The 16,985-nt window shown below is 38.1% G+C and overlaps 1 protein-coding gene and 1 non-coding gene across 27 annotated transcripts in view; both read left to right on the plus strand.

Annotated features, from left to right (window-relative positions):
* PARD3 (par-3 family cell polarity regulator) overlaps positions 1-16,985 on the plus strand; it is a 706,589-nt gene that overhangs the window by 390,579 nt on the left and 299,025 nt on the right. For 12 of the 26 annotated variants that reach the window (XM_032259784.1, XM_032259798.1, XM_032259788.1 and 9 more), the window contains exon 6: positions 10,305-10,367. The exons of the other annotated variants lie outside the window; for them this stretch is intronic. In XM_032259784.1, the coding sequence (XP_032115675.1) occupies positions 10,305-10,367 (63 nt within the window). The remainder of the gene's footprint in view (positions 1-10,304; positions 10,368-16,985) is intronic. 26 annotated transcript variants of the gene reach the window in all.
* On the plus strand, positions 3,658-3,720 carry LOC116537557. The gene has a single exon (XR_004263191.1). It is a non-coding gene; the product is annotated as a U7 small nuclear RNA (small nuclear RNA).

A 16,985-nucleotide genomic window follows, 5' to 3' on the forward strand; every position in this document is an offset into this window, starting at 1 on the left:
TTTTTTTTTTTTTTTTGTAGAGATGAGGTCTTGTAGTGTTGCCTGGGCTGGTCTCAAACTCCTGGGCTCAAGCAATCCTCCCACCTTGGTCTCCGAAAGTGTTGAGATTACAAACATGAGCCATTTCTCCTGGCCTGTTTTGCATTTTAAAATTACAGATTGAAGATTATTAAAATTTGTTCTGAATATGTTAACCTGCATATATTTTTGGACGTCACCATTTGAGACAAAAACCAAACTGTGGGAGTTACTGCCTACGTATTTGTTGTAAATATGCAGTATGAATTGCCATTATAGTCTTTGTCTTCTATTTGTGCATGCATGTGATGTATTTTTATTAATTTCTACAAGAATTATTGTACATGTACATGTAAAATATGTAACAAAGTTGATTAGGCAGTGGCCATCAAGAGAGAGGACTCCTGTCATCAGTCATTTAAATGCTGTACGTTCAGGAAACTTAAAAGCAGGAACACTTTTAAGTGTGGATGCAAACGTAGTGAGGCCCCTTGAATTCCAGGCTCATGATCTCGGAGTCATTTAGCTGTTTCATCCTCTTAAAGATCATATACCCTTATCTTGGGCATCTGTCTCCCGTGTATAAACTGATTGTTAAAAGTTTGAATGCTGTTAATCAGAGTGAATAATTTACGAAAACAAGTAGGAATAAAAAATCCCTCTTCACTTACCTACAGAAATATTTGCACATGGATAAGGATGCTAATTGTGATAGTAAAAACAGGGTGCTAGAAACAGGTTTAAGTCTTCATTAATGGAGGGATGACTAAATCAATGATTGTGTATTTGCACTGTGGGATACTCTGCAGCTATTAAAACAACTGATTTAGCCTGGGCAATATAGTGAAACTTTATAAAAAATTTAAAAATATCAGCCGAGCGTGGTGGCATGCATCTGTAGTACTAGCTACTCTGGAGGCTGAGGTGGAAGAATCACTCTAGCCCAGAGGCTGCAGTTTGCCAAGATTGTGCCATTGCACTCCAGCCTGGCTGATAGAGCAAAGCAAGACTCTGTCTCAGTCAATCAATCCATACAGTTGAGGTAAAAATAAATTCACAGGTATTGAAATATTTGCAAGCCGTGTTGTTAAGCAAAAACAAGTGTTACATAATTTTTGTGTTTTAATTCTTGTGAAAAATTGCAGTTCAGCATATGGATATGTCCTATATGTGAAATAAAAGTAAGAAAATTGTTTTCCAAATTGTTAATGATGATTAATTCTGTCTGAAAAGGGAGTTGGAATAGAAATACAGGGTAAAATATTGTATTTTATATACTTTGCTACTAATTAAGTGTTTTATGAAACTAATAATGGCAAAATATTGCTTATTAAAAACTCTCGAATGTTAAAAACATTTTCTAAAGAGATACACATTCCAAACTTAGATGGATTGGTTTTCCTTGCCTTAAATAATGTTTCTTTGCATTACTTCTTATCCATTTTCCCCTCAACACTGAACCTTTTCTCTCACTTGATAATAAATTTTAAGACTTTAATATTTGCTCATGTGTATAATCCCAGCACTTTGGGAGGCCAAAGGCAGGCGGATCACGAGGTCAAGAGATAGAGACCATCCTGGCCAACATGGTGAAATATCTACTAAAAGTACAAAAATTAGCTCCACATGGGGGTGTGTGCCTGTAGTCCCAGCTGTCTGGGAGGCTGAGGCAGAAGAATTGCTTGAACCTGGGAGGTGGAGGTTGCAGTGAGCTGAGATCATGCCATTGCACTCCAGCCTGGTGACAGAGCAAGACTCTGTCTCTAAAAAAAAAAAAAAAAAAAAAGATTTTAATATTCAATAGTTATTCTGTTTTTTAAATTTAATTTTATGAATACGTCTTTTATTAAAAATTCTAGGCTAGATGCAGTAACTCATACCTGTAATCCCAGTACTTTGGGAGGCTTAGGCAGTTGGATTGCTTTAGCCCAGGAGTTCGAGACCTGCCTGGGCAACATAGCGAGACCTTGTCTCTACAAAAATGACAAAAATTAGCCAGTTATGGTGACATGTGCCTGTAGTTCCAGCTACTCAGGAGGCAGAGGCAGAAAGATCACTTGAGCCCCAGAGGTAGAGGCTACAGTGAGCTGTGATTATGCCACTGCAGTCTAGTCTGAGTGACAGAAAAAGACCCTGTCTCCAAGAAATTCAGAAATTCTAAAGCTCTCTCTGGACAAGGCTGGAGTTACTTGCCCTCTGAAAGTGGAACACACTAACAAATGTTTTTATGTCAACTACAATGTTTGAAGTTAGTCACTCAATAAAGGCTAGTGAGTTAAATGTTTCTGAAATCGATTTAGGTAATTTTCTAAAGATTAATAATCATGAATATTTAAATAGACTGTAATTTAGTTGCTCATGTTTATGAGATAAAATATTAAGCCTTGCAGAGTTACAGTTATTTCACATTCCCATCAGAAATGTGGATAATGTGCAAAATAAAAAATGTAGGCCGGTTGTGGTGGCTCACACCTGTAGTCCCAGCACTTGGGGAAGCCTAACTGGGCGGATCACTTAAGCCTGGGAGTTCAAGACTAGTCTGGGCAACATGGTGAAACACCGTCTCTACAAAAACATAAGAATTAGCCAGGCATGGCGGTGAGTGCCTGCCGCCCCAGCTACTCAGGAGGCTGAGATGGGAGGATCATTTGAGCCCAGGAGGTCGAGTATGCAGTGAGCTAAGATTGTGCCACTGCACTCCACTTGGGCAATAGAACAAGACCATATCTCAAACAGTTCACTATTCTTGCTTTTAGAGTGTAAAATTATACTCTTTTTCAGGGTTAGGACAAATTGTTGAGAATGAATAGCTATGTAATAGATTTATTTTTATGGACTTAAGTTTCTAAAAATATGCTTTTACTGAAAAAAGACGTTGTATATTTAATTTCTTTCTTTTTTTTCTTTTTCTTTTTCTTTTTTTTTTTTTTGATGGAGTCTTGCTCTTGCTCTTGCTCTTGCTCAAGCTGGAGTGCAGTGGTGCTATATTAGCTCACTGCAGCCTCTGTCCCCCACCTCCTCCCACCAGGTTCAAGCAATTCTCCTGCCTCAGCCTCCCGAGTAGCTGGAACTACAGGCACATGCCACTGCACCAGGCTAAGTTTTGTATTTTTAGCAGAGATGGGATTTTACCATATTGGCTGGGCTAGTCTCGAACTCCTGATCTCATGATCCGCCTGCCTCAGCCTCCCAAAGTGTTGAGGTTTACAGGTATGAGCCCCAGTACCTGGCTAATTTCTAAAATTTCATTTTAGACTTGTCTTGCTACTTTCTCCAGCTCTGAAAGAGGAACTTTGTTTTTTTCTGGATTGGTCATTGGTCATTTTTCCTCTGTGGAAATTTTTTATAATATCACATTGGTAACTGGTTAAGGAAATATATTTCTATTTGTATCACATTGAAAAGTACCTGTGGAATATAGGCTCAGCCTATTTTCTCCTTTTTATTGTGAAAAGTCAGAAAAGCTGAGCAGTAATAAATGCTATTGGTAATTGAAAACCATTAGGACAAATGCAGTCATTATTTCCTTTCAAAAATTTTCTCAAATTCAAAATGAACCCAAACAATTGAAATTTCATTTTCTTTTTTTTAAAAATAATTAATCTGTTACCTTCAAATCACCGTTAAGAATTTCTATGGCAGTGTTACAGCTGTTTTAGAATTTGTCTAGCAAGCTTTCTGTTTTTTTTCCAGAAAGCCCTTCTTTATATTAAAAAAATAATAATAATAAAATAAAAAAAAAAGAATTTCTATGGCAATTTAATCATAATAATTCAAAAATAAGAAAAAAAAAAAAACAGAGAGAAGACACAATATTGGCAGTTCATAGGTGAAGTTCACGTGATGTTGAGCATATTCTTTCAATTTTCTTGAGGTTTGAAGTTTTTCCAAATAAAAATTTTGAGCATAGGAAATTCAATGTAAATCTATATTATTTTCTGTGGCTTTTTAAAACTGCATGCAAAGTGAATTCACTCTTACCTGAATACTGTAATCACCTCAGGGGTTCTTTCTTTCCACTGCACAGACAAAATCTGTCCACTGAGACCCCAGCATTACAGTAGAGAAAGAGTTTAATTGACACAGTGTTGTTCATGCTGAACAACTGGAGTTATCGTTTAAGTCAATCTCCCCAAAAGCTTGAAGCTTAGGGTTTTTATGCACAATTTGGTGGGCAGGAGGCTGGGGAATGGGTGCTGCTGATTGGTTGGGAAGGAAATCATAGGGGTGTGGGAATCATTCCTCATGCCTCTAGGTGGGACCACAGGATCCATTGAGTTTTGAGTAAAGGATCCGTTGTGGTGTCAGTCTGAAAAAAATCTAAAAAAACAAATCATCTTAGATTCTGTAGTAGTGATGTTATCTATAGGAGCATTGGGGAAGTTACAAGTCTTGTGACCTGTGGCCACATGGCCCCGAGCAGTAAGGGATTATAGGAGCTATGCCTATCTTATCAGAGTTCAGGTCCCTCTTGTAATCCTAACCTTGTGGTCTTTCATTAGTTTTAGAAGGGCTGTTTAGTTTTATTAAGGGCTATTAATCATCTTTGCTTTAAGGTTAAACTATAAATTCCTTCCAAAGTTAGCTCAACCTTTGGACAGGAACGTCCAAGGACAGCTTGAAGGTCAGAAGCAAGATTAAGTCAAGTATGTCAGACTCCTGCTGTTATAATTTTGCAAAGACATTTCAGTCTGGCCATTGCAGTTCATGATGTAATAAGATATTTTTTTGTTTGTTTGTTTTTAAAGATGGGGTTTCACCGTGATGGCCAGGCTGGTCTTGTACTCCTGACCTCAGGTGATCCACCCACCTCGGCCTTCCAAAGTGCTAGGATTACAGGTGTGAGTCACCGCACACGGCCTAAGATCTTTTTTAAAGGAATTTAAAGTCACAATATTTACACGCTATTTTATTTGCAGCCACCTCTATGAGTTCATAGTCTCACCTTCCATATTCTATCTCTAGCAAATGGATGTTGATGCTAATACTGGGCAGTGTCTAGCTAGGTTTTCATTTTCATTTTGTATCAGGTTGTTCCCTCAGTAATCGTGTGCATTCTGGACAACTGAACACTAGAGTCAGGGACTGAATTAGATGCCGTAGGTGCAAAGATGCCTGAGGGAAGCCTGGCCCTGATAGGTGCTTAATGAAGAGCTGAGTTTGTTCACTGTTGTTATAGAACCTGTCATCTCTGCGGGCTGCCTTCTTCTGACATGGTCCCATTTTGAGCAGGAAACTCATGTTGTTTGTTGTTAGTAAGTTCTCTGCAAAGTCCCGCCTGCCCTCCTTAAACTGGTGTGAAGTGTCACTGGAATGGGCCACTCTCCTGGACCCCTTTTAAGGATACATCTAGTTAGCTGTGTCTACTCAAAGCATAGCTGACTGTGACATGACAAGATTTGGTTATTGTGGGGCTCTCTCTACTCCTTCCCTGTCTGTGACACCTTCCCCAGTAAACTCTGTTTCCAGTTTACATCTTGTGATTCTGGCGATATGTACTTTGCCCTTTCTTTGCAAGTGATATATCTTATTCATCAGTAGCCCCCTTTTGAGGAGGGTAGATCTATGTACATGTGGACAGCTGACTATTCATTAGCACAGACAGGAGATGGATTACCTAACTACTCTGAGCTGCAGTTCTTTATTCCTGGAATAGGAACAGCATGTGTGTAATGCCTGGCAGATTCACGAAGGTTTTTAAACCTGTGACCACCCTAAGTTGATGCCTTCTGTCCACCTACCCATCTTTACCCTCTGAGGGTACCCTCCATATAAAGTTATTTTTGGTATTTAAGTATAATATTCATAAGATCAACAGCTTTCTCCAGACAGTACTTATGCACTCAACAGGTATACTTACAAAACACCAAATAACAACTCTGTGGGTAGATTTGGGGCTACACTGCACCCCAAGCTGTGTCCCCTCCAAGTGTCTCCTTAATCCCACTGAGGTGCCATAACAATGAGCAGAGGCACTGAGGTATCCAATCCCTTTCTACTGGCCTTTTATACAGTTCAAGTTCCTTTTTAGATAAGAATCATTCTTTGATGTGTGTCTGGTTTGTTTTGAATTCATTGGTTGATAGTATTTCATTTGTTGGTTCAAGTAACATTTGAACATACGAGTGAACATGTGAATATATGAACAATGTTCAAGTAACATTGATATATGAATAGGCCTTGTAGGATGTAAAACAATACATATAAAAGAAATAATCTGGCCAACTGTGAGTAAAATTCAGAAAGAGTGTTGATACTTTATATTACTGATTTTGCTTGTTGGTTGATCTAGGAAGTCTTTCTTTTCTAATGGTACTCAAGTACAACTTCATTCACTTGGCTGACTTCTCCCTTCTCCTGAGCTGACTGTGTATGTGTCTTCCCATCTGTGTTTAGTGACACTATATTGGTTACCAGGGTTGGAGTGTTTGTGCCACAGGTATCAGCAAACCCTACATATAGGGCTTCTCCCCAGTTTTTTTATTTTTGGAGATTCTATTAGATGTTTGTTCTGGTTCTGTCATTTCTTCACACCAGTCCCTACGCATTGGTGGTTATCCCTCCAGAAGTTGGTGGTTCTTCCTCCTGGTCATGGCTTTAACAGTCTGTTCCTTGCATTGATGTTTGTCTTTCACCTGTAAGATCAAACTTCTGGTTACTGGAAATGAATCTACATGTCTGCATCTGCTTGTCTGGTTTGCCCACCCCCATTTCTCTCTCTACAAGTTCCTGGAAGAGTTGTGATATGGAGGGCACTTGGGTAGGTTTTTTCAGTTTCCATTTTCCCAGTTCTTACTTAGTGACGTTGCTTTTTAAAAATGCTTGATTTTTTTCTAAATATATAATGCTTGCACATGTGATATTATATCCATAGAACGTATAATGATCAGGGTACTACTGGGCATGTCCACCACCTTGAGTATTTACCATTTCCCTGGGTATTTTTCAAGTCCTCTCTACTTTCTATTTTGAAATATACAATAGATTGTTTATTTTTTCTTTTTCTTTTTCTTTTTCTTTTTCTTTTTGTAGAGACTAGGTCTCGCCGTGTTGCCCAGGCTGGTCTTGAACTCTTGGGCTCAAGCGATCAGCCTGTCTTGGCCATTCAGAGTGCTAGGATTACAGGTGTGAGCCTACGCCCAGCCAGACTGTTGTTAACTGTGGTCTCTAGATTCAGCTTTTATAGAAACCCTAGGGTTTTGACCCAAGGATGTGATTTAAAACTGATCTTTCCAACTTTTCAGTCCTATCTGAGTTGCAAGGCTGACTGAGTGAGTGTTCCTTCAGGATGTTTTATGGCTAGCAATGTCATGGGGTTTTAAGTGCCTTGAGAAGACAGCTGAGCCATAGCAGTGCTCTTCTTGGGCATGTGGGTACAATTGACATGCTTCATTTTTTTTTAATATGATTTATACTTTTTACCTTGATATTTAGTTCTCCCCCACCTTTTTTCTTCTTCTTCTTTTTTTTTTTTTTTTTAAGATTAAGTGCCTTGCTGTCTCACCCAGGCTGGAGTACAGTGGCATGATTATAGCTCACTGCAGCATTGACTTCCTGGGCTCAACTGATCCTCCCACCTCAGCCTCCTGAGTAGCTGGGACTATAGGCATGTGTTACCTACCACCCCCTGCTAGTTGTGTGTGTGTGTGTGTGTGTGTGTGTGTGTGTGTGTGTGTGTGTGCGTGTGTGTTTCTTTTTGTAAAGACAAGGTCTCACTGTTGCCCAGGCTAGATGGGATTTCTTTTAAACTGTCAGAAGAAATGAGATTGTTAACTGTTAGTCTCTTTGACCTTGTCAATTGTTTAACTCAACAACTTTTGACATTTGCAATATTATTACTAGTGTCACAAATTTTCTCACGATCTAATGATGCTTTTAACGTAGAATTTTACTAATATCTGACTTGCTACTCTAAAGAATATAGTCACCAACATGCTCCCCCTTTTTTGCAATTCCACTTTAAAAAAATCCTCATGTATAGAGGTGATTTTCAGAATGATAGACAACAGAGCCAAAATGGTTTGGCCACATGAGGAGTGGGTTTCCTACTTAATGTCCAAGGTATAGACCTAAACCTGCGAAACCCAGGGCAATGATAGAGATCTGTGAGGCAGGCAACTCGGGACCCTTAGAAATAAAGAAGAATCTGGATAAAAGAGCTATGAGACTTATTTTAGAAATTGCCTAATGACAGATTCAGGGTTTCGAATAGGAAATAGTATTTGGTATTCAAAAGATTTCTCAAATAAGTGGAAAAAAAAAAAAAAAAGAAAAAGGGTAGAGCTGGCCCTTGAAATGCTAATCTGAATAACAAAGACTGGGTTGACTTTACAGGAAAAGTGTGGAAGGCTTCTGAACTGGCTTTCCTTGTCTTTGTGTGAGTGTACTGTTCGTTGTTCCTACACGCAATTAAACATATCCATGCTCTGGAGTCAGATATTAAATGCATAGGTTTTATTGTTTTTAAAAATATATACCTACAGTTCGATATTTTAAAATGGACTTTAGTTTTTTATCAGTTACAAAGTCTATATATATATATTAATCTGAAGTGCTGCCTAATAAATGTTTTTTCAAGAGAGAAAATTTCTGCTACTAGTAACCCAGTTCACCCTAGTCTATTATTTGGAGAACAAATAAGCAATCATCTTGATCTTCTTTTATCTGAACATTTTAAGAGTAAATGTTTTAAGAGTAAAACAGTAGGGATACCTCAGTTTGACCTAAACAAACATTTCAAACTTTTTATTTTTGTAAATGAAAGTAATATCTTCTGTATTTTCTAATTCTTATTTTTCCTGTGTATCATTTGTTTAATCATTTTTCTAAAATTTTTAATGTCTCTCTCTGAAGGCATCACTTTCTGGCAAAACATTGATAAGAAAATGTTTCATCTAAAATGAGCTGAAGTTTTTTAGTCCATTTGCAAATCATGAATCCCAGATTTAATTATATCCCAAGGGAAGAACCTGAGGAAACCAAAAGTACTAACGTAATTGGGTCAAATTGCGTAATCAAAAGCAAATGATATGGTTATTAAATCTAATGAAATGATTTCCCAGCGTTTAATTCATTTCGCTGATTCAAGATATTTTAGTAATAAATAAGTTTGTTGAAATGGACATTCTATGACGTCACCACTTTCAAACCGTTCTCTTCTCAAGACCCTTTCTGGTTGGAAATATTTCTAAAGGCTATAGCTTAATGCAGACAGTGGATATCTGCTGGGGCTGAGAGAAAAGGAAGGCAGAGCAGGAGGTGAAGTGTGGGTGCTTATTAAAGGCAAAGGGAAAGGAATGAAGAGAGTACATCGCTTTTTAAAAAGTGTTATTCTCTTGTCATTTTACATAACATGAAAACACTCCATTGCATGGTAAAATCTATATGATATCCAAGAGATTAATGGCTAGTTTGGCTGGGAACTGGGCTCATGCCTGTAATCCTAGTACTTTGAGAGGCCAAGGCTGGAAGATTGCTTGAGGCCAGGAGTTAGAGACCAACATGGGCAAAATACTGAGACCCAGCATGTACAAATATTTTAAAAATTGGCCAAGTGTGATGGCAAACACCTTTAGTCCTAGCCACTCAGGAGGCTGTGGCAGGAGAATTGCTTGAGCCCAGGAGTTTGAGACTGCAGTAAGCTCTGATTATATCACTGTACTCCAGCCTGGACGACAGAAGGAGACCATCTCTTAAAAAAGGTGGAAATACACACACACACACACACACACACACACACACACACACACACACGACTAGCTTATAAAGATTTTGTTAAAATACATAGGAGATGAAACTCCTGATAAAGCAACTTGTAAAGAGTATATGTAATCATTCCACAAATATGATTGTATCAGGGTTTTTCAGAGAAACAGAGCTGATAGAATGGAGATTCTATCTATCTATCTATCTATCTATCTATCTATCTATCTATCTATCTAGTCTAGTCTATAAATGTAAACACACATATAAAGTTTCTTATAAGGAATTGGCTCATGTAATTATGGAGTCTCAAATGTCTCAAGATCTGCAGTCACCAAGCAAGACCCCCAGAAGAGCCAGTGGTGTAATGATCAGCCCAATTGCCTGCAGCTCTATTCCCCCAGAAGATACTTTAGTCCAAAGGCAAGAAAAGATGGGTATCCAGCTCAAGCAGTCAGGCAGGACTCCTGTTCCTCAAGCCTTTTGTGCTATGAGGTCTCCAACTGATTGGATGATACTCATCCACGTTAGGGAGGACACTGGGCTTTTCCCAGTTTACTGATTTAAATGTTAATCTCTTTCAGAAACACCCTGGCAGACACACCCAGAATAATGTTGGGCCAAATGTCTGGATGTCATGGAACCCAGTCAAGTTGACATATAAACTTAACTTTCACTATGATATCTTTAATCTTACTTTCAATCTTAAATTCTAGCTAGAATAGCAACAAGACTTTTTGCTAATCAGATTAAAGGGAGTAAGGACTATGTGTGTCTTTTGGTCTGTCTCCCTGTCTCCCTCCTCTCCATCTCTATTAGAGCAGCTGGCTAAGAACTGAGAAAGATCTAAGATTTTATCCTACTTGCAAGCTAACAGTTAACCTGCCTCATTTCATGGTTGCTGGCAGAAGATAAGAGGCTCCTAGTTCAGTGATGAAGAATTTTGTTACTCTTAGTACAGCATGCAACCTAAGCATCAGCATATTTGGTTCGGTTCTCCTTACTCTCTAGACCTGTGGAAGTGATGCCCTTGGGCCCAGATGGATGCCTGCACACTCTGTGGGAATGTTATAGGGGAGGACTCTGAGCTGAGGAATCTTTTATAATGGCAGTAAGCAAGACTCACTCCCCTTGGCTCTGGAGGGAGACACTATCTCTGTCTCCCAGGGCTTATCTCTGTACAGATAGCTTTGAAAAGCAAGTCCAGAACAAAAGCAATCAGTACCTCTGTTTGCAAGAAACGCAAATGTGCAAGCGACAAATGGACAGTTGTCTTCCAACACAGAAAATGAAAGCTGTGAAATGAACAGTTTTCTATGAGACTGGTAGTGATGTCAATTGGCTCAGTCATTTTAGAAAGTAGTGTGATACTGGATACCTTAAAGTGATCATGCCATTTGAAACATTGTGTTATAGACTTCCTTCAGATAAGTGAATCCTGAATATTGAAATCTTATTTAGAAATCTCTCAGTTACGAGTTACAATGTTCTTTGATGAGTGAATTGTGAAATGATGATATATTTACTTGATAGAATATTGAATCATTAAAAATTGTTTCTCTAATGATTACAATAAAATGATACATTATTTATATTTTATTATTACTATGTAAAAAAAAGAAAAACCTACATGATCTCAAAAAACTGGAAGTAAACACCAAAGGTAAGAGGAAAAGACAGAAATGATCTCACATCAGTACAACAGTGTCCTGGAAGCATGGTGTTCTTTAATCACTCTAACCAAACTTTTTTTGCCACATATTCTGGGAATTAAGGACAATGCAACAAATACATAGCTAATGAGTTTTATTAATGTTAATGTTAAATATTATGACAGACATGTAAAACCATAATTTAGAATTAAGTATTCAAATGAATCATTATTGCTGTACATCTTGTGTCAAACATCTATTAAGATTCATTTTATTAGGGATAATACAGTCTGTTTATCCTTGAGAAATCTATCGCCTAGATTTTACTTCATTTAGTTCAACCAGAACGTTGAGTGATAGCGAGATTTAAAAGAAAAAAAAAATCTCCTAAATTATAATGTTGTATTGGAATGTGATAAACCAGTGAAAATCCTAATATATGTTTACATAAATGGATTTTGTTATATTACCCATGGTTTTTTTTTTTTTTTTGAGTTGGAGTCTCACTGTTGCCCACAATAGAATGCAATGGCATGATCTCCACTCACTGCAGCCTCCACCACCTGCCTCAGCCTCCCGAGTAGCTGGGATTACAGGCATGCACCACCACGTCCAACTAATTTTTATATTTTTTAGTAGAGATGGGGTTTCACTATGTTGGCCAGGCTCAAACTCTTGACCTCCAGTGATCCACGTACCTCAGCCTCCCAAAGGGCTGGGATTACAGGGGTGAGCCACTGTGCCTGGCCCTGCTCATGTTCATTAACACTTTAAGATAATGAGGTATATAGGATATTGGAAACTGTAGAATTTTTTCTTGCTGTTTTCTTAACAAGCCCTTTATGATTAGTGGTTGTAAAATATTTATTATTAAGGAAAACTGTGGAAAAATATCAATCTTGGTTCTTGTTGAAAGCCATTTTATGTTTTTTTGGACCAAGAGCTGCTGATGAACTTACCCTGTGACTCTTCCTTCTTCACTTTAATTTTAATTAAAAAAACATTATTATTACTATTTTTATATATAGCATCTTACGATGTTACCCAGGTTAGTCTTGAACTCCTGGGCTGAAGCAATGCACTCACCTTGGCCTCCCAGTGTTAGGATTACAGGCATGAGCTGTCATACCTGGCCCTGTTTGATCTGTTTAAATGAAATTTATCATCTGGGAGCGGTGGTTCACACCTGTAATCCCAGAACTTTGGGAGGCCGAGGTGGGTAGATCACTTGAGGTCAGGAGTTTGAGACCAGACTGACTAACATGGAGAAACTTTGTCTCTACTAAAAATACAAAATTAGCTTGGCGTGGTGGCACATGCGTGTTATCCCAGCTACTTGGGAGGCTGAGGCAGGAGAATTTTGCTTGAACCCAGGAGGCAGAGGTTGCAGTGAGCCGAGATAGCAACATTGCACTCCAGCCTGGGCAACAAGAGCAAAACTCCATCTCAAAAAGAAAAAAAAAAAAAAAAAAAAAGAAATTTATTCCAATTGTCTAATTTGTTTGATGGACATCTTAGCAATCTGTTTGTCTCTTTGTCATCTCAAGCTTTTTACCGTTCAGAATACTAGACTGGAACATTGATGTTTGAAAAATCTCTCTGCATGATTTCTAAAACCGATTAAATATGACATACACTGATATCAGTGAACAGTCCTACCTTTGGATTCTCTGAATGTTCTGCTTGCTTTCTAGGCCCTTGTGTCTTAGCAAAGTCACTTTTTAGAGAAATTATAATACAGCAACATATATGTATAAAATGTAGTGTATGAAAGTATTGTAAGCTTTAAAAAAGTAAAAATATCTTTCACGTATGTATGTATGTATGTATGTATGTACGTACGTACGTATTTTGGGAACACAGTCTCTGTCGCCCAGGCTGGAGTGCAGTGGCACAATCTTGGCTCACTGCAACCTTTGCCTCCCGGGTTCAGGTTATTCTCCCGCCTCAGCCTCCTGAGTAGCTGAGACTACAGGTACCTGCCACCACGCCCAACTAATTTTTTGTATTTTTTAGTAGAGATAGGGTTTCCTCATGTTGCCCAGACCTGGATTTGAATCCCTGAGTTCAAGCAGTCTGCTGCCTTGGCCTACCAAAGTGCTAGTATTACAGGCGTGAACCACTGCACCCAGCCCATATCCTTTATTTTAAAAAGAATTTATGCTCATTGTCCAGAATGCTTACTTATAAAGACAGTAAAAATTGGTTGTAATCCTGTCATCCAGAAATAACCTTGGGTAATATTTTCCTTGAAATACCACTTGATATTCATTATTTATATGTTTCTGTCTTAAAAGATAGGAATTCTCACTTCATATATGAAGTGAGAATGTTTAGAGTTTAATGGTTTTTAATAACATAACTTTTAGCTTTTAAATTTTTCTGATAGATCGTGGCCCTGACATTAACTAGTTGGCTTGGGTTACATTCACTTCTTAATAATTTTGGATCACTCTTCCACTACTCAAGTAGGGTTAAAAAAAAGGTGAAAATAAAGAACCCCATAGTCCTTGATGCAACTTTCAAATCGCACCTCTAACAATACAAACTCTTTTCTAGGCCTAATTTCTTCAAAATAAGAATGCCTATCTTGTGAGGATTACATGAAAGATTGTACAGTTTGTGATGCATTGTAGATTAGTAAAATTGTTTATGTGTAAAGGGTTTTGCGAGTAGTGACATGTATGAGTCCATTACAGCAGACTTATAAGCTAAATGTATTTTCTTTATTCAGATTAGGAAAACTATTGCTTAGTGCCATGACTGGGACATGGCAGAGGCTGGACTCCCACCCAGGCTCTGTAACCCTTATTAAAAAACATTTTGCATGTCAGCAGCACAGCTCTGTTATCCCTACTGTAAAGTGCCCAGATCCTCGGGAACCTATCATGTGGTTATGTTTGGAAAGAGCCTCAGTACACACTTAATTCATAGAAAGTCCCATATGTTTTGTTTATTAAAACACTTTTAAGGGTTGTATTGAGGATTACATTGAGGTCGTATTGAAGACCAAAGAACTAAGTGGTGCCTAGGAAGTCCTCAGTATTTACTAACAATGATCATTTTTGTGTTTTGGTATTATTTTTAAAATTTGTTAGGTTTAAGCCTTTTTAAGATGTGATTTGCACGTATCACTTGCAAGAGAATATTTCTTTAGCCTACTGTTGATCTAAATAAAAATAGATATAAAAATTATTGTAGTTACAGCCTTAGTACATCTTAGTAGACTTTCGTCAATTTTAATTTTATCTCATTTTATTTATTTATTTTGAGACACAGCCTCACTCTCTTGCTCAGGTTGGAGTGCAGTGGCAGGATCTCAGCTCATTGCAATCTCCGCCTTCTGGGTTCAAGCGATTCTCCTGCCTCAGCCTCCCAAGTAGCTGGGACTTCAGGTGTCCAACACCACACCTGGCTAATTTTTGTATTTTCAGTAGAGACGGGGTTTTGCCATCCATGTTGACCAGGCTGGTCTCAAACTCCTGACCTCATGTGATCCACCTGACTTTGTCTCCCAAAATGCTGGGATTACAGGCATGAGCCACTGCGACCTGCCAATTTTTATTTATTTATTTATTTAGAGATGAAGCCTCACTCTTGTTCCCTAGGCTGGAGTGTGATGGCAGTGTCTCAGCCCAGTGCAACCTTCACCTCCCCGGTTCAAGCCATTCTCTTGCCTCAGCCTCCTGAGTGGCTGGAATTACAGGTGCCTGCCACCACTCCCGGCTAATTTTTGTATTAAATTAGAGATAGGGTTTCACCATGTTGGCCAGGCTGGTCTCAAACTCCTGACTTCAGGTGATCCGCCCACCTCAGCCCCCCAAAGTGCTGGGATTACAGGTGTGAGCCACTGTGCCCTGCCAAATTTTAAAAACATTTTTAGGCCTTGTGTGGTGGCTTATGCCTGTAAAGCCAGCACTTTTGGGAGGTTGAGATGGGAGGAATACTTGAGGCCAGGAGTTTGAAATTGCAGTGAGACATGATTACACCACTGTACCCCAGCCTGGGTGATAGAGTGAGACCCTATCTCTATAAAAACAAAAAACACACACCCACATAACACAAACAAAAGCATTTTAAAGCCATGGAGAAATTGATCTTTTTGAATGAAAATAGTTTTTCATAGTCTTATAATATACCTTTGAATATGTAAGTATAGTTTACATGCCTGCATATTACTTATGTTACCTCAAAAATAAAACATTTTAAAGTGTCACTTCAATGAGGATTAGAATTTTAATGTTAGAAAGGCGAGATTGCTCAGATCACAGAATCCATAGATTTCAACAGCGTGTAAGTTACAGTATATTTTCAGGAATGTTCAAAAGAAAAGTAAGTGTTTTTCTGGTAAACAAGCACTTCTGAAGAAAGATTGGTCTGAGTAAAGTCATGTCAACTAGAAGGTGGCCACTTGGTCACTAGTGTGTGGTGGGACAAACCTGAACAGTACAGAGCACTTTGTGCAAAACAGGCAGTGCCAGTGTTCCTGGCATGGTGGCATCTGCTTGAGCGGTCATCTGTTTGGGATAAATATGTATAGGAGTATGGTAGATGATGGCAGGTGGGGTGCTGGGACTAGTTTTTAGAGTCGGTGTTTCTTAGTAAGCATCAATATGTAAATCTTCTTTTGTGAATCATTGATGACAGGCAAAATGGAAGAAGAATGTGAAGACAAATTGCAGTGTACTGTTAGATATTGGACTAAATATCTTCCAAGAAGATTCCTCCATGCTCTGGAATCCTAATAATCAATGAGAAGACTTACATATTGGAATTGAATTTTAAGATTCCATTGTATGTGGAACTGGCGCAGTGATGCATACTTTTTGTTGTTCTCTGTGGTTAGATAGCTTTCATAAATCAGCACCATCTGTTCTTCTTTTGCCTTTGGTTGTGTGGAGTCATGTTGTGTATGTTTCAAGACAGGAGGCTTTTCATTTCTCTGGGAAATGGAAATTTCATGGACTATGTTAAATACTACATTTGATCAGTACTAGCTTTAGATAAGAATAGAAGGAGCCTGAGGGGATGAAGCTCATATACAGTAATTATATCACAGGTGCTGAATAATTGTTCAGAGAACCCTGAATAATTTGGTGTTGAGTTTTTTTCAGGAGAGCACAGTTTATATTATAAGGAACTGGACTTTGTCTAAAAGCATAACAACTATTAATTTCCCTATACAAAGGAATATTTTTAATTTTAAAAGATCTCATTGCTATATATTGTTCTTATTATATCTTGTGTTGTCTTTTCTTAAAAGTATTTGCAGTTTTTGTTTTATGAATGTTTTTATTCTGGCAGAATATAATGATCATGAATTTAAATTGTATTACACATTTCCTGATTTTATTTTTTTGGAAGGTTGCTGTAGATTTATCGTTTTCAATTGTGAAGACCTCTCGCCCACAGATGTTTTCAATTGTTTTCCATGTATAATGGGAAATTCGTTTTCCTGGTGATTTGGCCAGTTAATCAAGTAGTTGGGACATTAACACAAATGCCTTCTGGAACCTTATTTGTAATACTTAGGAGATTCCCTTTGTAATTATTTTTCACCAAGTGTAATCCAAAGGAAAAGTGCTCTGTCAACATCCTAATAAATATTTTCTC

This window comes from Sapajus apella, unplaced genomic scaffold (assembly GCF_009761245.1).
Source record: "Sapajus apella isolate SASKATOON/1434 unplaced genomic scaffold, GSC_monkey_1.0 scaffold111, whole genome shotgun sequence".
NCBI classification, from domain to species: Eukaryota; Metazoa; Chordata; class Mammalia; order Primates; family Cebidae; genus Sapajus; species Sapajus apella.